General features: G+C 40.1%; 1 protein-coding gene across 4 annotated transcripts in view; it reads right to left on the bottom strand.

The window, feature by feature from the left end:
• Positions 1–4,952: 4,952 nt before the first annotated feature.
• ECPAS (Ecm29 proteasome adaptor and scaffold) overlaps positions 4,953–26,968 on the bottom strand; it is a 107,278-nt gene continuing 85,262 nt past the window's right edge. For all 4 annotated transcript variants that reach the window (XM_045469471.1, XM_045469469.1, XM_045469468.1 and 1 more), the window contains 16 exons: positions 26,630–26,751; positions 24,616–24,766; positions 23,616–23,681; positions 22,124–22,213; positions 20,980–21,046; positions 20,072–20,163; positions 19,925–19,991; positions 19,497–19,688; positions 18,684–18,892; positions 17,833–17,876; positions 17,544–17,736; positions 14,524–14,662; positions 12,457–12,562; positions 11,920–12,008; positions 9,395–9,466; positions 4,953–8,077 (listed from right to left, as the gene is read on the bottom strand). In XM_045469471.1, coding sequence (XP_045325427.1) covers positions 7,938–8,077; positions 9,395–9,466; positions 11,920–12,008; positions 12,457–12,562; positions 14,524–14,662; positions 17,544–17,736; positions 17,833–17,876; positions 18,684–18,892; positions 19,497–19,688; positions 19,925–19,991; positions 20,072–20,163; positions 20,980–21,046; positions 22,124–22,213; positions 23,616–23,681; positions 24,616–24,766; positions 26,630–26,751 — 1,839 coding nt within the window. In that variant the 3' untranslated portion in view covers positions 4,953–7,937. The remainder of the gene's footprint in view (positions 8,078–9,394; positions 9,467–11,919; positions 12,009–12,456; positions 12,563–14,523; positions 14,663–17,543; positions 17,737–17,832; positions 17,877–18,683; positions 18,893–19,496; positions 19,689–19,924; positions 19,992–20,071; positions 20,164–20,979; positions 21,047–22,123; positions 22,214–23,615; positions 23,682–24,615; positions 24,767–26,629; positions 26,752–26,968) is intronic.

Here is a 26,968-nt window from a genome sequence, read left to right on the forward strand (position 1 = left end):
GAAGAGAGAGAAGACTGGAACAACACTACAAGCCAATTACACTTAATACCATTTACAGAACTCCCCACCCAACCACACACACACACACACACACACACACACACACACACGCACACGCACATGTACACATTCTTCTCAAGTGCACGCAGAACATTACCTGCTGATTTTGTGCCATCATATAGTGTGCCAGATGGCATGATTGGCTTCCCTCCACAATATGCTTACAAGATCCATGTTGATGTGTGTGGCTACAGTTTGCCCATTTTCATTGCTGTATTCAATAGTCTATTTTACAATCACAACACACTTTGTTCTATTGTGAAATATTTGAATTGGCCCCACTTTTTGGCTATTTCAATTAATGTTGTTATAACCCTGCATTTGGTACATGATATGCACACTTAGGATAGATATACACTTAGGAGTGACAGAACATGCTTAAGTCACCTTTAGTAGATGGTGTGAAATGATTTTCCAACATGGTATAAAAATTTAACTATCAGTCCTTTTACTGCATAACAAAGTAACAAAAACAGTGCCTTTAGCCATTTTCTTTTATCTCATGGATGTCTGGGTCAGGAATTCAGACTATTTAAGGGTAATGTTTGTGACAGGCTGGGTTCCCCCCACCTCCCCTGAGCCATATTTCTTTTTTTTTTTTTTTTACTTAAAAAAAAATTTTTTATTAGTTTTATTTTTGAGAGGCAGAGAAAGAGCGCATGTGGGGGAGAGACAGAGAGAGAGGGAGACACAAAATCAGAAGTAGGCTCCAGGCTCTGAGCTGTCAGCACAGAGCCCGATGCAGGGCCCGAACTCACGAACTGTGAGATCAAGACCTGAGTGAAGGGGGTCAACTCAACTGACTGAGCCACCCAGGCGCCCCATACCACGTTTTTGTTTTTTTTTTTACTGTTTCAGTTGGCCACAGTCAACCGAGGTCCAGAAGCGGAGGACCGTCCTTCTAATGCAGCATCAGAAGGTCAATAGTAGCCGAACATTAAACAAATTAAGTTAAAAATTAATAACATTTTATTATTTTTATTAATAACTATGTCATTTTTATTATTCCTAGAAGAGTAGCCATTAAAATATTAACAGATACTATCTTTGAATAGTTGCAGATAGGTGATCTTTATTTTCATCTTTAGTTTTGTTATATGTGCAAAAAGCATTTGTTACCTTTGTAATCCAAAACAAATCTATAAAATCCTATCTTTTTAGATTTACCTAAAAAATAATTTATTTCTTAACTTTATTTTTTACAGCAGTGTTAGTTAGGTTCACACTGCAAAGTTGAGCAGAAAGTACAAAGATTCGCCGCCATGTGTCGTCTGCCCTCAAGCGCGCACAACCTCCGCCACTGTCAACATTTGGCACCAACGCGTTTGTTATAATCTGTTATAATCGATGAACCTAAGCTACATTGTTATCACCCAAACTCCAGGTGTACCAGGATTCACTCGGGCGTCCTACACCAGCATCATAGTATCATACAGAATAGTTTCACCGCTCTAAAAATCCTGTCTTATTCATCCTTTCTTCCACACTCCTCCCTGGCGACCACTGATCTTTTTTCCTGTCTGCATAGTTTTGCCTTTTCCAGGATGTCATGTAGTTGGAATCATAAGAGTATGTAGCCTTTTCGGATCTCTTTAACTTGGTAATATTCATTTAAGTTCCCTCCAAGTCTCTTCATGGCTTGATAGCTCATTTCTTTTTAGTGCCGGATAATAAATATTCCATTGTCTGGGTATTCCAGTTAACTTTCCATTCACCTACTGAAGGATATCTTCGTTACTTCCAAGCCTTTCTTGGAAATTTTTTATGAATAAAGCTGATATAAACATCCACGTGCAGGTTTTTGTGTGGACCTAAATTTTCAATTCATGTGGGTAAATACCAAGGAGTTTGACTGCCGGATCATATGGTGGGGGTATATTTACTTTTTGTTGTTTTTTTTTTTTTTTTTTTTTTTTTTGTTTTAACATTTATTCATTTTTGAGAGAGACAGACCGTGAGCGGGGGAGGAACAGAAAGAGAGAGGGAGACACAGAATCTGAAGCAGGCTCCAGGCTCTGAGCTGTCAGCACAGAGCCCGAAGCAGGGCTCGAACTCACAGACCAAACTAGGAGATCATGACCTGAGCCAAAGTCGGACGCTCAACCGACTGAGCCACCCAGGCGCCCGGGGTGTATTTAGTTTAATGTAATTTATAAACTTTCCAGAAGACTGACCTTTCCACATAATATAACAACTAAACTCTGGACAAAACACAAAACCGGTTCTGGAGTCAACAAAGGCAGACTTTAGAAAAGAGCTAAAACATGGAAGGGATCAACACAGGGTAAGTTCCCTGGATTTTGGGCTTTTGTCTAAAGTGAAACACAGCCAAAACAGAGCAAAGAAGAGCTGATGTTCTCATTAAAAACCACTGCTTTCTGGCCTAAGGGAGGCAGAGCCCAAGACAGAAAGTGAAGGGGAAATTCCGGAAAAAGAAAAAAACAAGGCAGCAGGGGAAGTTCCCCATTCTACGTGTAAGCTCTGCCCGAGTTGTGGCTGACCTCTGAAAGCACACACATTGCATGGCAGGTTGCAGACAGCTGTGAAGGAAACATAACAATAAATAATAACTGAACTGAGATCTGGGCTGCCACCACCAAAGGTAAGATAGTTTGCAGTTTTGAGTCTAAGCCCGCTAAGTGCCTGCTAAAAGAAAAGCATCTCGTTGGGAGGAATACATGTAATTGAGTCCAGAATTTCTACCACATTCACAACGTCCGGGCTATAATCCCAGAACATTGGGCATATGAAGAACCAGGAAAAGGTGGGGTGGCAGGGGGTGGGAAAGGGACAATGAACAGAAACTAAACCTGAGGTGACCCAGATATGACACTATGAGACAAGAACTTAAAATCAGTTATTATAGGTATGCTTTGTGAACTTTAAAAAAAGTTCTTAATGAATGAAAAGATTGGAAATATTAGAAAAAGAACTCAAAATTTAAAAGTGAAAACAAGAGCTGAAATAAAACTTCACAGGATGGTCTTTAATATCAGGATGGATATAGTAAACAAAAAGTGGGTGAATTAAAGACAGAAGCGTTTGAGGGTTTTTGTGGGGTTTTCTGTTTGCTTGAGAGAGAGAGAGCGTGAGCAGGGGGGTGGGGGAGAAGGGCAGGGGGAGAGTGAGAATCCTAGACAGGCTCCACGCTTAGTGCAGAGCCCAAGGCAGGGCTCGATCCCACGACCCTGGGATCATGACCTGAGCTGAAATCAAGCTCAATCAACTGAGCCACACAGGTGCCCCAGGACAGATTTTTTTAAATGCCTCAGAGGTCTGTACAGCAGTATCAAATGAGTTAACATAGCTGTCATTGGAGTCCCAGGAGGAGAGGAGTGAGCTTATGGCACAAAACAAAAACAGAACTTTTGAGTAAACTGACCAAAATATCCCAAATTTGGTGAAGCACAAAACTTAGAAATTCAAAAATCTAAGCAAATCCTAAACAGGATACATAGAAGAGTACACCTTGGCACATCGTAGTCAATCCAAAAGTCAAATCCAAAAAGAAAATCATGAAAGAAGCCAGAAAAAAAATGGTGCATCTAAGGAAACAACAGCTTGAATGACCAGTTATCACACTGGGGATCTTGGGGGCTAGAAACAGTAGAAATCTTTATAGTTCTGAAATAAATACTCAAAAAACATTTGCTTCAAATGATTATTTAGAAAAGATTTTGTTTGAAGATAGTTCTGAAGTCAAAAGTAGCATAAGCATAATAGAATAATGTACCTAACTGCTAACACCCAAAATCGGTTTTAAAATATTCTTTTCAGGAATATCCAAACAAAAACTAGGTGTCCTTCAACCATTACCTGTTTTCTCCCTGTCCTTTACACTTTTTTTTTTTTAATGTTTATTTAGAGAGAGAGAGAAGGAGACTTAGAGTATAAACAGGGGAAGGGCAGAGAGAGAGAGAGAGAGTGAGAATCCCAAGTAGGTTCCACATGGTCAGCACAGAGCCCAATACAAGGCTCAGACCCACAAACTATGAGATCATGACCTGGGCTAAAATCAAGAGTGGGATGTTTAACCGACTGAGCTACCAAGGAGCCTCCTGTCCTTTAAACTTTTTAAGGCAGCTTTATCAACAGTTCTTAAATATAAAAGAAATGTCATTTCTTTAAAAAAGCCTTGTTGGGAAGTTTATTTCCAGGTTTTTTGTAACATTATGATTTAAATTCCTCTTTTTAAAAACAAATTGTTAATCCAATCAATCTGGGACTTGCATTTAGGGGAAAAGGAAACAGAGGGGAATGACTTAGGCTTGTTGGCTGGTACTACAGATAAAATAAGGTCTCTCACCTTTTAAGCCTGTCTGCCACAGCATAAAAATTTATTTGGCAGTTTAGGGTAGGCTGTGCCTGTACTTTGGACATTATATGTCCACAACTATGTACATTAATCTTGGTCAAAGATCGCCTGGGTAGCTCAGTTGCTTGAGTCCAACCTCAGCTCAGTTCATGATCTCGCGGTTCATGAGTTCAAGCCCTGCATCAGGCTCTGTGCTGACAGCTCAGAGCCTGCAGCCTGCTTTGGATTCTGTGTCTCCCTCTCTCTCTCAAAATAAACATTAAAAAATTAAAAAAAAAAAAAAATCTTAGTCAAAAGATTGGTCTATTGCTTCTATGTGTTCATCTGAGATTACCTTGCTCAAAAAAATAATTTCAGTGATTATGTTTCTCCAAGTATTTGACTGCAGTTTTTCAGGTATCCTGCCTGCGTTTCTGCTTTGCCTTGGAACTTCCAGTTGAGCCAAAAATGTCTGCTTAGTAGAAGTTGCTCAGGATATGGCAGGCAATGGAGCCTTTTCAGTTTTTAAAACGTAACTAGCCAATTCCCTGGAAGTTGAACTATTTTCCACGAGAACCAGTAAAAATTAATGCACTACTTCAAAAGAACTGATCATGCAGCTTTTATTTACCACGTATTATCTTCTTGGGCATGGGTAGAGTTTTCCTTTCAAATAAGACTATCACATGCTTAACTAGTTCAGCACAAATTGCAAAGGATTCTATGAAGACTTTGCATATAAAATACAAAAATCTGTTACATATACATCCATTTAACAACATTTGTACATTACAATGAGTGCCAATGTCAAAAGAACTCCCTGTACTTAACAAGCAGCATGAATATATTGTGGCGGCAGCCGGTGGAGACGCCCCGCAAAGGGCAAACAGTGTTCACACAGTGCAACCGCTACGAGAGCACAGATCAACAAGGTCACATCTTTTTTCTTTTTTCTTGTTAGTGCATACACAAGGAAAAGGTGGAAGGGGAAAGCAATGGGGATTCGGTGGCAGTCAGTTTTATTGGCAGGTACGCTGCCACAGGCAGACACGCCAGCAGTTGCAAATTGGACACAAACATTAATTAAAGAAACTGCCGCTCTTTATCACCAAAAACACGATTTTATACTACTTTCATTGTTTTGATTTCCAATGGTCAAACTTCAGGTCCCTCCTTCTCACGTTATCAATAGAGTTGTGAAGCTCTAGCTAGTGCCCTAATTCCAGGAATAAGGAATTCAGTAATTAGACTCTAAAACAGCCACTTGTATGATCGGTAGCACTGAGTGTTCTCAGGGAAAAAAAATAATAAAAAATCAGTTCCAGACAGCTTTGGAAAACGAGGGCCAAAGACATAACCATGCATGGGTCCTTTTGCCATTTGTTCACCAGAACCATCCCACAATTACAGACTAAGTTAGTAACCCTTTTAGGAGATATGTGCACCCGTGCACACCCAACACAAGCTGCACTGGGAGACCATGATTTCACATTACTAGTTGTGCAAATGACTTGGCTGGTTGAGATGAAGGCATTAAGAGTGTAAATTGGAACTGTGCTTATAGAAAGCGACAATAAATGAACTAAACAGCGCTGAGCGCAAAGGCTCAAGTGTCAGCACCACTCTCTCAGCACCATGGGAAATTCCCAACGGTAAATAACAAAAGGTTTAAAAAGCATACAATTTGATGAGGTATAACACTCCACATGGGCCGAGAGCACAATTCTTGCCCTTACACTCTTTCTGAAAACAGCCGACCTGTACTGCATTCTTGCCTTAGAGGCATGTCCCAGGTCCTATAAATGAAAGAGGGCACTTAGCAGAGGGGGAAATACTGGTCTGGAAAAACACCAAATTCTATGAGGCCATATGCCTTCTGAAAAATATCCAAAGTTGATTTTCCGCCAAGTAAAAGCCATTCTTAAGTTGAAATCCATGAGAAGCTCCTTACAATCCATAATGCTACTAAAACCCACAATTATATTTAGTATCAGCTAAGAGGACATTTTAATAATAAACACCTACATTTTCATTTGTAGACTCCCTTTCCAAATAGGAAGCAACTCCAAAACATAGTACATCCAGCCAAGCCTAAGTACTACTTTCAGCTGTTTTTCAAACTGTGAATTGCAACCCATTTGTAAGACAGGAAATGAATTTAGTGGGTCTGAAAAGAATCTAAAATGGTGGGGGGGGGGGGAGGAGGGATCAAAGTAGATCACACATAGTTAAGAGTATGTGTATTATTTCACAAAACATTTATTTGAGTCAAAGATTTTATATTGATTCATACACACATACACAATTCTGGGTCAAGATGTAAGAAGTTACTTTTATTATGGGTCACAGTCAATACAATGGCCTATAGAGACCACCAAAAATAACAACCATGGAGTTTCCACCCTGGTGTTAATGTCAGTAAGCGGTCAGTATTGACTGTAACACCAATTTTGTGCTTGGAATCCAAGGTGAGCTAGAGTTCTCAGTTTACCATAAACACTTGTGTTAGACTTGGTTCTTCCCCTTACCCTATATGGCAGGGGTATGAGCAGAACAACAACAAAAAAAGAAACCCTAGCTGCAATTGCTTACTTTCAGTGATAGGTTATTCCCAAATGGTTAATGAAGACGCTTGCCTTCTATTTCTAGAGTCATACTGTCAGTATAAGAATGGGCAGCAATTTATTAAGTTGTCTTTACAGTTTTGAGATTATAAATGGTCTAAAACAGAGCAGTCACGATTTTGTTGTTGGTTTTTGGCTTTTGCAAAATACGCAAACTACAGATACAGACAGAACAAGCAATCCTGTCCTAATCTCCTTTCACATGCCTGTAAAAGGGCGATCAGAATTATCACATGGAGAGCAAAGTCTCTCAGCCCGTAAAGATGGTAACCAATCATTTTCTAAAAACCGATCATCTAAACAAATGACAAGACAACGTTCAGCCTCTGAATTCAAGAATCCAATAGTACTTAGATAACGGGTCGGTTCAGTTCTGGTTCAAGGACTATAGTATACACCTCATCTTGGGAGTTTCTTAGGCAGGCCAGGGGTAGCACTGATTGGCAGCAGCTTATAAAAGAAGTATACTGGGCAGGTCTTCAAACACCTGGGTCCCAGCCTTGGCACAGGCTTCAGATCAGAAGCTAAGTCATCTGCTAGCTTATTTCTTCAGGTGTAAAGCAAGGGGGCTAAAATAAGTGAATTACAGAGTCCCTTCCTGAAATAACCTTATTTAATTTGGATGCAGTTCCAAGATTCTTATCCAGCTTGCTCTGCAACTCTGCCTATTCCTTTAATTACAGCTTTAATTCTTTTCATAACTGTTTCCATCAGTTTCACCTCTGACGACCTCTCAAACATCCAAGGTCCCATTAAGCTCACTCAGCCCAGACACTTTTAAAAATCAAGTAAAATAAAGCTAATAAGGAACAAAATTTAAGGCATTTTTTTTTTATTTCAGCCAAGGAATGATGCATGCTACAGATTAATCTTTACTTTTACCCACTTGGTTTTTCAAAGAATACCACCATTTCAACCCCCAATGAACATGGCACTTGTTGCTTTCTTCCCCTTCTAATTTATTCCAGGTTTTCAAGTGTTTTCTTCAGTAATGATGCTTTCTCCTGCAGCTCAGGTCTGCTGTCCGTCTCCATAGTAGCTAAAGACTCGATTAGGAGCACTCTGCATTCTGATGTCAAACTTTCCCACTGTTTAGATTCTGAATGGAAAAAGAAGAATCTTTATAGAACAAGCAAGCAAAAAAACCCTCAAACTGTTCTTTCTGCTTTTCCTCCACAGAGCGTATCCCCCAAATAAATGCAAAGCAACCCCCTGATGACAGTTTGACATATGATAACAGATTCAATAGTTGTCTCAAAACCTAATTATTGACAATAACCCGAGAGTATGTCAGAGCACTTCATCCTCTGCCCCCCCTCCCCCACACTAGTGGAACAAAGAGGATCTAAGGATGCTGGAGGAAAGCAGGAAGTAGGAAGAATCAAGGCAAAGCACACAGTAACAAGCCACTTAACACAAAAGCCCTCTTTATAAAACACACTCGATAAAAAAATCTTGAATAAACTTCACAATTGCAAAGTCAGTCTGAACAGACTGACTTTCTTGAAGGCACCAGAGATCTATACACATACTGGAAATTTTAGAAACTCAGAAAGTATACCAGATCCTCAATCTTGTCTATCAGGTTCTGCCACTTTCTAGTGACGTGGTTTCAAACAAGTTGTTTCACTGTTTAGCCTCGTTTTCCTCATCTAGAATTTATTTCTACACATCTGACTGTGAAAATTCAGTAATGTAACTAAGTTCCTAGCTCTTTTATTTCAACAAGGAAAAACAAGATTATGAGATGTGTAGCATTACTGAGTCTAAAAGGCCTGCTTCATGGAATCCTAGGAGGGGTGCTTTAATTGCTAGGCAGAGAGAGAGGAGAAATAGAAAATATTTAAGACTCTCGAGAAAACCGTTCCATCTTCTCCATTCTTAACCTACGGGGTTAGAAAAATGAAAAAAAAAAGAAAAAAGAAAAGAGGCCTCCTTTTGAAAAACCCCACTGGAGAAAATGCTAGTGGTTTTCTTTTACCACTGATACAACAGACCTTTAGAAGACATCTGCTTCTTGATAAAAGGTTTAAAAAAAAAAGAAAAAAAAAAAAGAAAAATGGGAAAAAATAGGATTAAGAAAACTGCTATCAAATTTGATGACTCAACTGTTAAAGTGTTTTCCCAACTCCACTTCCTAGTGCGTCACTGTTTCTTTGTGTATGTACAGAGAGCCCTCGAGATAGCTATGGCTTCATAATATATTAAAAGTATATAAAATAAAAGAGTACCAAATTTAAACACTTAATAAAATTTAAAGGTTTTAGCTTTGTATATTTGACTTACACGCACATGTATTAATTTGTATTTTAGATTATACACTTATTAAAAACAAAAACAGAAAAAAATTCCTAAACTATATGCCATAAAGTATCCTGCCTTTCTGATCCTCTGATCAGAACCATCAAGAGCTCACCTTCAAGTTTTTTAAGCAGTAATTCTATCACAGATAAAGCTTCCGTTCTCACAGATGAGTAGGTCTTATTTTCTAAGAAGAAAATCAGATAGTTCACGTTATTTGTTTTATATGCCTTATAAACAGAACCTTCAAGAGTAAATTAGTGTTACTGGAAGAAAGATATTCAGAAATTATAAATTCAGAGAAAGATATACCTGTTCTTAAGTAAGCTTCCTTTTGCTTATTATCATCAAATACTTAAAATATGCTACATGTCCATATTTCTTACTTTAAAAAAAAAAAGCAAACTGTCAGCCAAATATACCAATGCCAGTATTTGAAGGACCCGTTTTAGAAGTGAAAAATCAAACGACACTATCTCAGAGTTGTCTTCACATGACACCTAAGAAAGGTATTTAGGTTTACATGATGAGTTCCTCATTTTATCAGAGAACATTAGTAACCCAGAGGGTTAAGGACAATCAAGGACACCTGTGTCTTCGCTGCCAGTTCCTTTTTTTTTCCTTCATTTTTTAATGTTTATTTATTTATTTTAGAGAGAGAGACAACATGCGTGCTTGCAAGCGGGGGAGGGGCAGAAAGAGAGGGAGAGAGAATCCTAAGCAGGCTCCACACTATCAGTGCAGAGACCAACTAGGGCTTGAACTAACAAACCATGAGATCATGACCTCAGCCAGTATCCAGAGTCAGACGTTTAAATGACTGTGCCATCCACGCGCCCCTTGGCTGCCAGTTCTTATTCAAAAGCATTCTACCTCCATGAACTGCAACTGAAACATGCTTCCCTGGTGTCTATTTTAGACACAGCATCTAGTTCAGGGTGATACCGTCTACCAAAAAAATTAACAGACAACCAAGCCTGAGGCAAGGAAAGCACAAGATGAGCTTATAACATCCTTTTTTTGCTACAAAGTACAGAGGTGCCTAAAAGGATGCTAGCGACCTGTCAGTAAAACCCAGGAGTCAGCTTAAAGAAGCCTCCACCAGCCAAATCTGGAACCATCTGAGTAAAAAATTACTTAAGGAAAATAATTAATTATAAACCAATGGGGGAAACGGAAATCCACAAGTCAGTACTGATGAGATAAATAAAGAGAGGGAGAGGTGGCATCTTGTTTATAAGAGGATGCCGATGGCCACATGGTAAACGTGAAGGAAGTGCCCCGAGGTAGAAAATCACCCTCGTAAACACTGGTTCAGGGAAAAACCCTTGATGCATGTTAAGTCCAAAGAGGATATTTTGAAGAGGGGTGGTTTATCTGCATGGTCTTAAAGTACCTTCTCTGGGACTGCTGGTTAAACACAGTTAAGAGGAGCAGGTTGTTTGAATGGTCTTAAAGTGTGTTCCCACAGGCTTATCAGACACAAGGGAGAAAAAGAGTAATGACACAATAAAGAATAAAGAAAAGTGAGTAGTACCCTGAGGAGGTGATCAAAACTAACCTCACCAATCAGGGCAGATGAACACTGTGTGCCTCTGGAAGTGCGAGGATACATCACTCACAGAGTGTCCCAGCCAGGAATTCATAACCTGCATCTAGTCACCGGTAAACATGAAACACCAAGTGAGAAACATTCTAGTTTTAAAAATTGGTGGGGGGGAGTGGGGAAGGGGGAAGACTTGTCTTCAAAATTATCAATGTCATGTAAGATAAAGAAAGGCTGAGGAAGTGTTCCAGATTCAAGGAAACTAAAAAGACATGACAGCCAAGTTCAGTAAATGATCCTGGACTGGACTCTTTACTAATGGGAGGGGAGAAAGAACTTTGTTGAGGGCACCTGGGCGGCTCAGTCAAGCATCAGACTCGGTTTTGGCTCAGGTCATGATGTCACAGTTCGTGGGAGCAATCTCTACACTAACAGCATGGAGCCTGCTTGGGATTCTCTCTCCCTCTCCTTCTGCCCCTGCCCCATTTGCGCACATGCACGCACGCTCTCTCTTTCTCTCTCAAAATAAATAAATAAAAACATTAAGAAAAAAAAAAGAACATAGTTAAGTCAACTGAAAACCCTGAATATGAATGGTAAAAATCTGACTAAACTTACTGCATCAGTGTTACACTCCCTACAGCTGGTAACTGCACGTGTTACATCAAAGAGCACACGTGGCAAACTAAGGAGTAAAAGGGCACAATGTCAGCAACATACTGTCAATGGTTCAAGAAAAAACATAGGTACACAGAAGTACAAATGATGAAGTAAATGGGACAAAATATTAACAGGTGACCTTGCATAAAGGATACACACATATTATATGCACTATTTCTGCAACTTTTCTGTAAGTTTGAAATTCTTTCCAAATAAAAGTTAAATAAAAATACTTATCACAAAGGTTCTCCTAACCTAGGGGTTAGTTCCAGAGTAACATGCCACAGTTTGAGGACACATGTCGAGTACATGAAGTAGTTCAGCAGCTGTTCTGTGAATGAGGCTCCTTGCACAAGGGAGGGAGTATCTGAAGCTCCACTCCCTGAGCTCTAAGGTTAGGATTCCTTATATCCACATCAGCTCACCACACTCACCTAAAGAATATGTGATTGATTTACAAGTTTCGAGAAGAATTTCAGCCAAAGCCTCAGGATCTGCATGTTCTTCTTCCAAAAGCATTAATCTGTACAATAAAAGCAAGATACAAGTGCCAGTTATTAAAGAAACATCCCCAAACTTTTCTGGCACAATTTCTATCTGCATGTTATCACTTTACAATGTCACTTCAGCTATTTGGTTTTAAAATTTGAAAGAATTCAGGGGCCCCTGGATGGCTCAGTCGGTTAGGCGTCCGACTTCAGCTCAGGTCATGATCTCACAGTCTATGAGTTCGAGCCCCGCATCAGGCTCTGTGCTGTCAATTCGGAGCCTGGAGGCTGCTTCGGATTCTGTGTCTCCCTCTCTGTCTGCCCCTCCCCCACTCACGCTCTGTATGTCTCTATCAAAAAATGAATAAACATTAAAAAAATTTTTAAAAATGAAATTTGAAAGAATTCCTTGATTAGATCTAAAACGCTGAGTGGATGCGGTAGGCAAAATAAATGACTAAACTGTGTGTGAAGCAGAATTACCCCTGAAAAAAGGCATTCATCGACTGTAGGACTCCGAGCTGCACCTTCCACGTGCTGAGTTTCAGCCGCTCACACATCAACTTGCACAGCTCCTGACGGTAACAACCTGGGGCAAACAGAACAAGACAAAGCGAGACAGAGAGTGCAGGAACAAGACACACAGTGAGAGAGGGACACACGAGGGACAGACAGAAACCAGAGCACAGAAGGATAGGGAGGGTAGGAAAGAGGAAAAAATAAAACATATGCCTTTAAATTAAAGCCATGAAATCTCAAGAAACTTCAGCGTGACTTTGTGCCCAATTCCCAAATTTCCCAGACCAGAAACATCCCCCCATCCAGGGTCCCATGTAACTGCTCATAAATGTTCGTTTTCAAGGCAATATCCTTCTCCAAGGAACTAACAGAGAATCTTAACCACACTCCCTTTTCCTGTAAAATACCCTGAGTCACAGCCAAAGAAAGCAGAACTCTGGAGGCAGGGAACTCCTCTCTGGACACTCACAAGCTCCTGCATATTATAGGCTTATCAAGAGACAACAATGCTTTATTCCCAACATGTTATGCCAACTGCACTTGTTATAATTACATCATTAATAATACGCTCAATGATGAAAAGGAGGATAAAACTCAACAAAGTAGTTATTTTTTAAATGCTGTCGAATTTAGTACGATTCACAAATGTAAAGATGCATGGGGGTAAAAATCTAAAAGAATTCTGCACCTGACTTGTTTTCTAATAGACTATAATTTCTTTCTCCACCATAAACAAACATAAACCAGAAATTGTAGATGCTACATTATGAGTAAGATGTACATAAGAAGCCAATGTGGAACAATTAAATTCTCAGACCTTGGCCCTCTCCTCAATAACTAGCAAATGAATGTACATTCCATTGCCCTACACTATAATGTACTGCTTTGTGTGGGATCTTTTTTATAGAATTCCCTACTTTAATTTTTCCTATCTATCAAGCAAAAGTTAGGAGTCCAAATGGTGTCAAATGAAGTGGATTTTCACTGCAGCCCGTAACATAAGATGAAGAAATAAGACTACTTAACAAATCTCTGTCTTATGGAAAATTCTTCCAATACATAGCAAATATGCTGTATGAAGGTCACACAAAGAACAGCCAAGGCTCAAAGACAATCTTAAGTCTGATTTTAGACATATGCAATCCTGAATAATCAACAATATTCTATACAGTATCCAAGATTATTAACATGTTCAGCAGGGTGCTCTGCAGGAACCAGCATAAGGCAAACTCAGGAGCACAGTGTCATCCCAAGAGGCCCTCTGAACTAACTGCAACTTAAATCAAGAGCAAAGGTTTAGTGGTTCTTTACTTAAACCTTTGGAAATATATATTCAATTTAAAAAATCACTCAAAAAGTTCCAAGTTTCTCAGTGAAATACAGATTTCACCTGTTTATTGAAGATTTGGTAACAAGGCCGTTAGTTTTGAAGAAAAGAGCTCACTAATAAATTCTATGGATTCCCCAGAAAAGAGCACCATAAAGAGTAACAATTCTTCTTATGGTCAAAATACATAAAATTTATCATGATTGTTATGGGCTGAATTGTGTCCCCCAAATTCATCAGTTCAAGTTCTAACCCCAAGTACCTCAGAATGTGACTGTATTGAAAGACAGGATCTTCAAAGGGGCCATTAGGGTGGGCCTCAATCCAGTCTGACTGGTGTCCTTATAAGAAGAGGTTAGGACACAGACACAGATGGTCATTTACAAGCCAAGGAGAGAGGGTACAGAAGAGCCCACACTGACAACACCTCGAGCTCAGCCTTCCAGCCTCCAGGACTGGGAAAAAGTAATTCCCGTTGTTCAGTACGCCCAGTGTGTCTTACTGTGTCGTGGCGGGAGCCCTCGCAGACCCTACACGGGTGTCCACGAGACTGTTTGCGGAGGTAGGGGGACAGTTTACAGTGAATCCCTACTATGAATCAGGCTCCGCAAGCAACAACAACTACCAACTGCCACACAGAACATCCTCGTTCCCACCAAGTAACCTCTGGTTACAGCACTTCACACGCAGATTCCAGTGCTTACGCTGGGTCTCCACGTTCCGGGGCCAGGCTTTGCCCAGGCTCTCAAAGGCTCCCAGCAGACATTCCAGCTGGAGCTCCTTCTCCTTCTCATTCTCATCTTCGTTTTTGGTTGTCCGAATGCCAGTGCTCTCAGGTGAGTTCTAGGATATAAGAAAGCAAATTTTAATTTTTTTCCTTCTGAGTTACAGGTGTACTACAAAAACAACCAGGGTACCAGAGTAGGAAATGTTAACTGAGAATTAAATGCTAAGTTCACTATCACGAGTCTTCCTTTTTGAAAAAAGAATTTGTTACAGAAATACTACACCTCTCTAATAAATTTGGAAAATCCTTTAAAGCAATCTGTAAGAAAAGGTGAAAAATATGCTGTATATGTAGCTTTGTTTTTATGTAGGCTCCACGCTGGGCATGCAGGCTTGAACTCACGACCTTGAGATCAAGCCCTGCGTTGGGCTCTGTGCTGACAGCTTAGAGCCTGGAGCCTGCTTCAGATTCTGTGTCTCCCTCTCTCTCTGTCCCTCCCCTGCTCGCACATTGTCCCTCTCTCCCTCTCTCTCTCTCTCAAAAATAAATAATACGAAACATAAAAACAAAAAAGATTAAAAAAGAAAAGGAGAGAGACACATGGGGCACCTGGGTGGCTCAGTCAGTTAAATATCCAACGCTTGATTTCCAGTCAGGCCATGATCTCACGGTCATGAGATCAAGCTCCCTATCTGGGCTCTGCACTGACAGCAGGGAGCCTGCTTGGGATTCTCTCTCTCCCTCCCTCTGCCCCTCCCCTGCGTGCGTGCGCATGCTCACATACTCTCTCTCAAATAAACTGTAAAAAAAAAAAAAAACCAAAAAAACCAACAAACAAAAAAAGGGCACCTGGGTGGCTCAGTCAGTTAAGCATCTGACTCTGGCTCAGGTCATGATGTCACGGTTCGTGAGTTCAAGCCCCACTTCGGGTGAGCATGATCCCCACCTTCAGGTAAGCTCAAGCCTTGCTTCGGGTGAACCCCACTTCTCTCTGTCCCTCATAGGATTCTCTCTTTTTCTGCCTCTCGCTCACTTGCACCCTCCCTCTCTCAAAAACAAAAAAGAAAAAAGAAAAAGACTCAGATGCTTAACTGACTGAGCCACCTAGGCACCCCTGTATATGTAGTATTTTAAGCATAATACAAAAAGATTTGCATTTGAGTCATGGGATTAAAAATGGAAGAACCTGGTAATCATCTAAATCCAAACTCTTTCTTAATAAGAAAGGGAAACAAGCTGAGAGGTGACTCATGCAGCTAGCTGGTGAAATAATGTATTTAAAACACAGTCTCCTAAATCCATGTATATCCATATATCAGTATATAACAGAAATTATCTAAACTACTTTTTGTTAAAAGAAAACCAGTGAGCAGCAACACAAGAAATACAAATCCTATTTAAAACATTTCATGTTTCTTAAAAAAATGATAAGCCGTAACCTTTTTCTCTCTGAACCAGTGTCCAATCTCCAAAAATGAGTACTTCATTTTCCAAATGACACCTAAGTCTTTTTTATCAAAGTCCCTTCAATATACAGTAGAGACAAATAACAGAGACACCCTGAGGGGGCGCCTGGGTGGCTCAGTCAATTAAGTGTCTGACTTCAGCTTAGGACATGATCTCACGGCTTGTGGGTTCCAGCCCTGTGTCAGGCTGTGTGCTGACGGCTTGGAGCCTGCAGCCTGCTTCAGATACTGTGTGTCCCTCTCTCTCCACCCCTCCCGCATTCTCACTCTGTCTCTCTCTCAGAAATAAACAAACACTGGGGCCCCTGGGTGGCTCAGTCAGTTAAGTGTCCAACTTCGGCTCAGGTCATGATCTCGGGGTTTGTGAGTTCGAGCCCTGCATTGGGCTCTGAGCTGACAGCTCGGAGCCTGGAGCCTGCTTCAGATCCTGTGCCCCCCACTCTCTCTGCCCCTCCCCCGCTCACACTTTGTCTCTGTCAAAAATGAATAAACGTTTAAAAAAATTTTTTAAAAACATTAAAAAATTAAAACAACAAAACAGTGACACACTGACCTCCCTGTCTTCATTCTAGGATGACTAGGATGGCTTCTGCACACACTTACAAGGCAAAAGCACATCACCACTATGTTAGAGACTGTCCATTCGCTCCAACATTCACTCCTGCAACTCACTGTTCCCATAGCCATGAGTTTCTCAGCTTGCGGGTTGAAATCCCTGCAATAAACTGCTCTTTCTGCTCTGTTTAAAAAACAAAACAAAACACACACTCTCCCCTTCTCCCATGAAGGGCAAATGGACGCCTAGAAGACTACCTTTCCTAGCCTCTGTTGCAGCCAGGTGTGGCCACCTAGCTAAGTACCAGGAAATACAAGTCAAAGTGCCACAAAGTGTCCAAGAACCCTCCTTGAGAGAGAATGGCCATGCCTACTTGGATCCTGCATCATTTCCTCATCTCCTCTGCCACCACCCACCTGGAAGGCAGTTACACCTGCACACTGTAGGGAAGGCAGAGCTCACAGCATAATCAGCCAGAATGCCTAGCCTCCTAGGCGACAGAAAAGCATCTATCTTGTTTGAGGCCATGATATTGCGGGATTTTCTGCTATTTGCAGTTACACTAATCCTAATAAAATATGTAAACAGGGTACGTGGAAAATCTTCCTTTCCCTTCTTTTTAAATTTTTTAAGTTTTTAAGTATCAAAATTTAAAAAATTTTTCTTTTTAATTTTTTTAAATTTAGTTTTTATAAACTAGACCAGAAGGGGGGCACCTGGGTAGGCCAGTCAGTTAAGCGTCCAACTTTAGCTCAGGTCATGATCTCGTAGTTCGTGGGTTTGAGCCCCACATCAGGCTCTGTGATGACAGCTCAGAGCCTGGAGCCTGCTCTGGATTCTGTGTCTCTCTCTCTGTCTCTGCCCCTCCGCTAGTCACATTCTTTCTCTCAATAATAAATAATGTTAAAAAATAAATTTAAAAATAAATAATAAATAAAATAAAATAAACCAGAAGGGTTTACAGGTGGTGGTTACCTTCTTGATGAGAGGTATGACAATGTCCGAAAACTCCTGGAATCTGTCTTCTTTGGTGGCCTTCAAGACATCCGCCGCACAGTTGATTGCTACGATCTTATATTTAAGATTCTCTTTGCAACACTCCTTCAGAACAGCCTGGAGAATTTCATTTGTGCTGGGCTGATTGGGCACAGGCTTTTCCAGCTGTGCACTAGAGGATCCACACAAAAGAATCAGGACAGTTAGTAAGGAATGCAGCTCTCGGGTTCTGTTTAAGAAATGGCATCGTCACTGGAAGAACATTTACCTGCATGCTGTCACCACACAGGCAATGGCTTTCAACAGCTCTTCCTAAAGGGTTGAAAGATGAGGGAATACTGTTAAGCACATGTGTGTCACTGACATTCTATATACGATGACTGCATTACCTGAGGAGTATTTAATAACTTAGCCAGAGTCATAGTATCTTTAACACACTTTACTATTTAACAAGCACATCCACAGAGTTTTACTACAAACCACAGAGGGAGGACAAGTGTCTTCATCTCCACTTTAGAAAGCCTAGAGACCTGACTTGTCCAAGGTCAATCACAGAAGTCCCAGTCCAGCTCTTCTTCTACAGTACTGTGTTGGCCGCCACTGACTGTGACCACAGCAAGTAGACTGTTACATGCTGCCACATGTCATGTTCCCCGCTGAGTGTTCACTCTAAGTAATCTACTATCACCCGTGTGTATGAAGTGACTAATTCACAGGCCTCGGCGATGGGCACCCTCAGCTCCAGGTTTAGGCACAGCTTGCTTTCTACTCAATTTCACGTGTGCCAAATCCTGATCTGTTCACGAGGTCACCAGGTATGAAACAGCCAACCCGGTGATTTAAGACCTCTCTTGGAAAGCTAAACGTGATAGATAAAAATCAATCTCCAGCATTACTATGCAGTATTAAAAAACATGTGGGTTACACTTTCATGAAACATCATATTTAATCAGGCCAAGTTTACACAGAGCTTCCCACTGGCTAGAAAAGCTGGTTCAGATAAAACAATCCACCTGACATCCCACAAAAGCAGATTCTAATTTTTATGGAAAATGAAAGATGAAATCATAATCCTTTAAGGATACCTTCAATTTAACTGGGCATGAATGGTTCCTTTACCTTTCCTGCCCATGTTCTTCCAGCCAGGCCTTGCAGTAGTGCGGCCAGTATCATTCCCAGATATGGAGGTACTAGGGAGCTGGTCTGTTTTGCAATTGATGCCATGGCAATTGCACCCTGGGCTTTCATTTTCCAGGACTGGGACTGCAAAGCCTTCTGGGTAATGGTAATCAACTCCTGCAGGTATAACCGAATGCCACCAAAGGAACCTAGGTTATGAAAAGCAAAATTAGAGCAACTTTTAAATGACAAAAAAAAAAAAACAAAAAACAACTTTTTTCTAAGTCTGAAAAAGAAAAAGGCAGTGACCATCAGCAATAAATGTTCTCAACAGTTACATCATACCACTCTCTGAAAGAGAGAGAAAGAGGGGAGTGCTGGAGTGTTGTGATACACCTTTGTAACAGTAAGACTTTATAAACCTGAATATGCCCACAGGAGGGTGTCATGCAAATGGTCACCATCCATTTGTACACGTGAAGGTGAAGTACAGAATGAAGAAGCATTACTCTGAAATAATACACTAAGGCAACATAAAATCACCATTCACTCCCAACTCAAATAGGTACAGCTCTACTTTGCTTGGGCAGAGTTCTGTTCTGTTACGTGGGCAGCAATGAGGGCAGAGAACAAAGAGGTCTGAGGGCCAACCTTGAGAACATAGCAATTTGGACAGGTTTAAAACCAAATGGGACACATGATGTTAAAGTCCTGGGAAAGTAACTACAAGAGTTTATAAATGAAAAGTAAGAGTAAAAACCCCAGCTGTGGTTTTTAAGAAACAGGTTTAATTCACAGGCACTGTTTACTAACCAGGTACATTTTCCTGCCACACTTCAGTCCATAAGTTACACTCTTCCTTCTCTGCTTTCTCCTCATCCGTAATTTCATGCATGCCCAAAAATGCCAAAGGCAGAACTTCTTTGGCATGGTTCTTCAATACATCCGGGCTGTATCGTCCAATAGCATGAACAGTCAAAGCACAAGAGGTCTTGTAGATGGGTTCTAAAGAGGAGCAGAAACACCATAATCTTCATCATGCTTACTGCTGTCAGTCAGGGTGACTGATCTCAACAGACTACTAGCTCAGCTTGCACCGTGGCAAAACAAATCTGTAAAACCAGTCAGAAATGTTCCTAAGCAAAGCGCATAATATCAGAGGGCAAGACCTGATTTGTACTGTGTTCCTAGATTGCTAACATCTAAGTTAAAAATAGTAGAGAAGAGGAAAAGAAAGGTACCTTCTTTCTCCATGTACCAGCCATTGAGTTTCTGTAGGAGTTTCTCAGTGCTGCTATCCCGTGAAGTCTGAGAGAGAAAGCAACCCTATTTATTCCTTTATAATTACCAAAGTATAATTACTTAATTAAATACAAAATTCAACTCACCCGAACTAAATGGCCCATGGCAAATGCACAGGATTTCTGAATTACACTGTTCCGATCTGTCAGGCCACTAAGCAAAGCACTCATAAGTTTACCTATCAGAAGTAACGGAGAAACACATGACACTTGTTTACCTATCAGAAACAACAAGGAAAAACGTTCTGCTCTGTTCCCAGGACAAAAACAAACTTAATCCTGTAATTAGTATCTGATTTATTCCACACTAGTTTGGAACCCAAGTATGTTACATTTGTACTATCCACTTGTTTCCTTTGCCTGATATAAAATTAAACAATCTGTGTCTAGAATACTGTAGGAAACGTTGCAAAAATGAGAGCTAGGTACTATAAAGTTCATTTGCCCCATGTAGAAGGCAATCTAAGAAGAGAAAAAAGCTAACATAAAATTAGGCATAAAAAGGGGCACCTTGGTTAGTCAGTTAAGTGTCTGACTCTTGATTTCAGCTCAGGTCATGATCTCATGGTTCATAAGTTCCAGCCCCCACATCAGGCTCCATGCTGACAACGTGGAGCCTGCTTAGGAGTCTCTCTCTCTCCCTCTATCTCTGCCCATCTCCTGCTGTTCTCTCCCTCTCTCTCTCTCAAAATAAACAAACTTTAAAAAAAAAAATAGACATAAGTGGTAAACAAATCCTACAAAATGGCAGATACTTTCACCTCCTTATACCAGTAAGAATTGATCCAATACTTATAAAACAGTGAACACTAACTAAACTTGATCATCCTTGCACCTTGTTGCAAACAAAGAAACAAAGGCAGAAAGGGGGGGGTCAAAGGGAGAAAAACCATACAGAAGATCACAAGCGTGTCTGAATAATTTTTTTTAAAAACCTTGTCACACAAGACATGGCCATACCAAAATGTCACCACACAAGGTTTTGACAAACTCACCTGAGTAAGGTGTTAGGTCCTGGGGACACTGAGTAGTTAATGACACAATGACACTGGCACAGCCTCCCTACAGGGTTACAAAGGCAAAGGTCTAAATTTGATGGTCACAATGTTCTTTCTTTCAAACCTTTTGTCTTAGGTGTCAATGATTTAAAGATGAGAAATATATGAAGCCTAACAGCCCCTGCAGGATTCAATCTGGAAAGAGGAAGGTCCTTATTTTAAATTAGCAATGCAAAGATCTTTTTCAAGGCTTTCAGTAGGAAGATGTGTGTTCTCACATACATTGCAAGAAAGAAAGAAAACTGGTACAGTCTTTCAGGAGGGTAACATGTCCTCTTGGCCACCCTGCTTCTAACATTTTCAGTTCTAAGAATTTAACCAAAGGAAATAGCTTCAGATGTGTCCAAAGACATTCATCACAGTGCTTTGTTTAATATCAAAAAGGCTGAAATCAGATGTTCCTTGAGGGACTGAAGTAGATGATGCTACAGCCACACAACAGAGTACCCTATGGTCATTAAAGAGGATGCTATAGAAGACACAGGCCCGGAAAAGAGAGTGGAAGAAAACACTGTGAAACATTAACAGCAATCACCTCTGCATGTAAACTTAGTGGACAATCTTTAACTTCCTCCTGATCTACAAATGGTAAAATTTTTAAATGCAAGCAGTATTACTTTTGCCAGGAGAAAAAAAAATCTGAGTTGTTTGTTTTGAAAGTGTGGGGACTGGGTCTGATCCTTGAAAGATCTTAAACAGGAAGACATTTTTCTAACCAGACACCTGCTGGCCCCTGTGAAAATACTAATCACCACCTAAAACCACCGTGCCTCGGTATCTAGAAGCATTTCCATTAATAACTGATCACGATGAGGACCCAGAGAGCATGTACATGGCAACCAGGGAACAGAAATGATTCCACTAAAAAAAGCAAGATACAATTTATTGAATAAGGCACATGTTTTATATTCTGAGTTACAGGTTTTAACTTAGTAGTGCAACCATAGAAACAAAATAGTTAATATAAGATATTATTAAGTGTTACAGAGAACTATAAATTTCAGTATGATAGCTGTTACATTTTTGTGGGCCAAACTAATGAAGATGAAAATTCCTCTTGTGAAAAAATACACTTACTTACCTTAGTTCCGAGACCCACACCACTTCTGATCAATTCACATAATCTAGGAACTAGCTCACCCAGCACCGACACATCAAGATACTGCAGGCACTTTGGGAAAAGAATAAACACAAAGTTAACCTCAGAAAATGATGAAGTCAATACCACATCAATTAAAACTGCCATGTCAAATATGTTACCCGCTGGATTTGACATGAAGTTGAAAATTGCTGGTTTGATTTTGCACTGATTTCAACGTAAAAACCACCACTGTACTACAAGCAGAAAAACCATTTACCAGTGGGTCAACAATAAAAACAAAACAAGAGGCGCCTAGGTGGCTACGTCAGTTGAGCGTTCAGCTCTTCATCTCGGCTCAGGTCATGATCTTGCTGTTGGTGAGATCGACCCCCACATCAGGCTCTGCACTGACAGGGCAGAGCCTGCTTGAGATTTTCTCTCTCCCTCTCTCTGCCCCTCCCCCGGCTCAGGTGCTCTCTCAAAATAAATAAACTTTAAAAAAAATAATAAATGTTTAAAAAAATAAAAATAAAAGCAAAACAAAAATAACAAAAAAACATTTACTTACTACAGGAGAAAATGAATTATGATTACCCAAAAAGAAAGGATTTCTCTGGGCCTATCTTCCTCTTTCCCAATTCATGTTCAGTGTAAAACACATGAATTGGCTTCAGGGGCCTGCCCAACCAAACCATCTTATTAAAGTCAACTTCTTAGGTGAATACTATGTTTTAAAAATGCAATGACACACATTCTATTATAAATGAGCGTATCTGTAAGGTATTTGCTAACCGTTTCTATTTATTTAAGATTTCTTTTCCCCTCAATAATCCAATTAAGACATAATATCCTTAGACCAAAATTTGGTGATAGTCCCCCCATAAGCACTAAAGAATATCTTCTTCTCTTGTGCAGCCTTGCGCTCTGCTTAGCAAAACAACTTCCAGTAGCTCACAATTTGTCAGTTAAGCACTCCAGTGTATGCATAGCAGAGCTGGCTCTAGACTTTAGTGACCCCTAATCCCAGACTCTAGGATCTTTAGAATTTAGAACCTCAGTGCCAAGCAGCTCTTTTCTGCAAATCCCTTTCCACGACCAAAACATTTCAGCACTGCTTCAGTTCTCTTTCCCTCTCTTTCATGCCGCCTACCTTTACTGAACCTCCAGCTTACACCTTCCTAGGTCCTCCCAAGGACAATGCTCAGGCAGAGACAACTATCTGAATCTTTCTAAACAGGCAGGCCAAAAGAAATACACATTTGAGGGATCTTTTAATATAACACAAATCTGAACTAATGGATGTTAGTATTTAGAAAATGATTTATTCCATTTAGCAATCTAGAAGAAGAAGAAAAAACTATACTAAGAAAAAACTAGAGTCACAATAGGTGCTTGACTCACCACTTAAATCTCTACACCACTTGATGGACCCTGAAGACTGAAAAATTACACTCTAAGGTAGCCAAACATTGCTATTACATTAGGCACTGACCATGTTGATTGTTTCCATCATGGGAGAGGATTTGGCAGCACTAAGTCGAGCACTATCCATCGCAGCCTGAGAACACAAATTCAAGTCACTCAGCACATACAATTAATTAAGAAGAACCCCTACACACACACACCCATAAAAGGGCTTTGTTTCTAGAGGAAATTTTCAAAAAAATAATATACAGATAAAGGAACAGGTACAACCTTTGATGCTGCATAATCTGACAAAAATCTGCAATCACCTCACTATAAAATATGACACACACATTAAAAAGAACGAAGTAGCTCTATCTACAGATATGATGTATTGTCAATAACAAAAAGAAAGTTGTAGAACAACATTCATCGTCTATTTTCAAATTCGTGTGCTTGTTTGTGTTTGTAGGCTATGACTACAAAGGAATTTCAAAACAGACCCAGGAAACCACTGAGAGTGGGTACCCTCAGGAAGTGATACTATACCAGCAGGGGAGAGGGGGCTCCTAGGGGATTACTGTCTACCCTTCTGCATTACTTTTTCACAGCAAATGTTTCACCCACAATTTTTAAAAAACTTTGATCAGTCTAGGCACCTACAGTATATCCGAAGAGCAGAATAATTTTGGACTATGCCCAAGTCTAGATACAAATCCTCTGTTCTTATAAGGGCAGGAGTGGTCCACAGAAGGACTCTGAAGGTGTGGAACCCACCCCTTTAAAAAAAAAACGAAACATGTACAAAAAACTGTGTTATATAAACATAAATCCATTTTTTAATGGAAGTGCTAGCTTTCATCCAATTCACAAAATAGTACATGAGCACTCCTCATACACCCTCCCACCCCTCCAAAAAACACACTGCATGTAGTCACAGGAGTTGAGTTATTTCAAGAGTGATGAAGGTATCATTTGAGTCATGGAGTTTGTCTAGGAACACCAGAAAGACTGTTCAGACAGAACTCAGAACCTTAATAAGGTTTTTCCTCCTTGACCATGACCAACATGTCTTGTTGTCAACTCACCTTTTCTTGGTCTGTAGCCCGGAGGCTCAAATAATTGAGAACTTGGGGTTCCAACACACTTAAGGATTCCAACAGAGCTGGGATGAGTTTTGGTGCATGTGGTTTCAACATGGCTCCTGCACTTTTGCTAATCTTCACAAGGGTGTTAATGCTACAGACACACAGAACACAACTCCTAAGTCCTTTTAACAAAAGCAAGAAGCTCTACAAATCTAATCATGGGGACATTCTGTAGTTTATTGCATTCAGGAATACATTCGCCTGGTTAGAGTCTGGTCCTAACACTACCTTTTTATTATAGAAATGTTTGAGCATATGTGAAAGAAGAAAAGAATCGTAAATGAAATCCTACATATTCTCTACCTGGTTCAACAACCAGCAACTTTTAGCCAATTTTGTTTCATTTATACCTCCTCCATATACACAAGCACACTTCCCCTCTCCGACATCATATTACTTTCAAGTATCTCCTAACTAAACTTCAGTATGTGTCCCTAAAAGACAAGGATCCTTTACTACAACCAAAATACCATTTTCAAGCTTAGAAAATATTAATAATATTTTTCACATAATCTGATATCCAAATTTCCCTGTTTCACAAGTGTCTTTAAGAGTTGGTTTGTTGCTGGGGTACCTGAGTGGCTCAGTCAGTTAAGTGTCCCAATTCTTGATCTCGGCTCAGGTCATGATCTCATTGTTTGTGAGATTAAGCCCCACATCTGGCTCTGCATTAATAACGCAAAGCCTGCTTAGGATTCTCTCTCCCTCTCTCTGCCTCTCCCTTGCTCTCTCAAAATAATTAAACTTAAAAAAAAAAAAAAAAGTTGGTTTGTTGGAATTGGATCCAGAGCCCACCCACCCATTGCAATTTACTGCATTTCCCAAATCCTTTTTAACAGTATCGTCCCTACCTTTTTTATAATCTGTTCTCATCAATTGTATTCCAATGGTGTCATTTAACATGCTCCTCTGTCCCCTGTACAGATCTGCAGGCTACCTCAGGTTCAATTTTTTTTTTTAATACAAATCTTTCACAGGTGGTGGTGTACATGTCCTATTCCATCACATCAGGATGCATGTAATGTCTGCTTGTCTTTTTTTTTTAATATAATTTATTGTCAAATTGGTTTATATACAACACCCAGTGTTCATCCCAACAAGTGCCCTCCTCATTGCTTGTCTTTTTTTGTGAAGAGTTATCAGTGGATTCAAGTTTGGTTGACCTAACCATTCAGTTAAAGTTTCCCATCAGCCTTTCACCAGTGGAGTTAGAAGCTACTAATGATCATTACCGCAGATTATCTTACAGAGAATAGCAAAATGGTAATATCTTAATTTTATAATTCCCTTGCCTTTGTCATGCAAAATCTTTAAAAAAAAAAAAAAAACTCCCCTCAGCTATTTTATTATTAGTAGTATGAAACAGTTACTATAAGTATGGTACTACGCTGGTAGTATTAATTTGATCTAATTTTAAGACTGAACTAAAATGACAGATAAAATTCCTAGATAGGAGTCTAGTTTAAAAACAAAAAAACAATACAAACTAGAATCGTTCACCATTGGATTTTACAAAATAGCCATATATGTCTAAACATGTGAGTGCATTTTTTTAGTAATTCATTGTTGCAGGTGGTACAGTTTATTTTAAAGCTAGTAATCTGCGAAATATTAACTAAATGATATAACCAATAACTCCCAAGGACCTGTGACATAACAGAAATGTGTGCCTGCTGGGGGCATAGGCTGATGGCAACACAGTAAGATACCTAACTCAAGGTCAAGGCAGAACGGCAGAATGCCGGTCCAAAGCAAGGTCGCCATGAGAATGTCTGTTTCTGCAAAAATGGTCTACCTCACAACTTTTCACAAATGCTCTTTGGTCACCTCAATAGGCTATCCTCAACTCATTTCTCCATACTCTAAGAATCTAACATTCAGAGACACACTGTTTCTGCTGAATGGCTAGGAACTAAGTAAATCCAATATAGTCATTTAATCAGAGGATTCACACCTGAGGGCTCGAACTTCTGTCACAGGGCTCATCATTCCTTTGTCCAGAAGGCAAGGCAGAAGGACAGCGATGGTTCTCTGGCCAGCTGCTCCTTTGGCAGGGTCACACATTTTCACACAAACCTCACATACACAGAGTGTGGAAATTAGTGACAATGACCTCTTACCCAGTAAAGCATTCCTCTAACAAAATATTTCCCATAGCCACAGAAAAGAGTAAGTTAATCAACTTTCCATGATACTTTGGGGAGAAACAGGAAAGAGTCCTCTGTCTGCCAGTAACTAAAAGGAATTGGGTAATGCTTCCACTCTCTAAGCTTTGGCTTTCTCAGGCCAACAG

Source organism: Leopardus geoffroyi, chromosome D4 (genome assembly GCF_018350155.1).
Source record: "Leopardus geoffroyi isolate Oge1 chromosome D4, O.geoffroyi_Oge1_pat1.0, whole genome shotgun sequence".
In the NCBI taxonomy this organism is placed as follows: Eukaryota; Metazoa; Chordata; class Mammalia; order Carnivora; family Felidae; genus Leopardus; species Leopardus geoffroyi.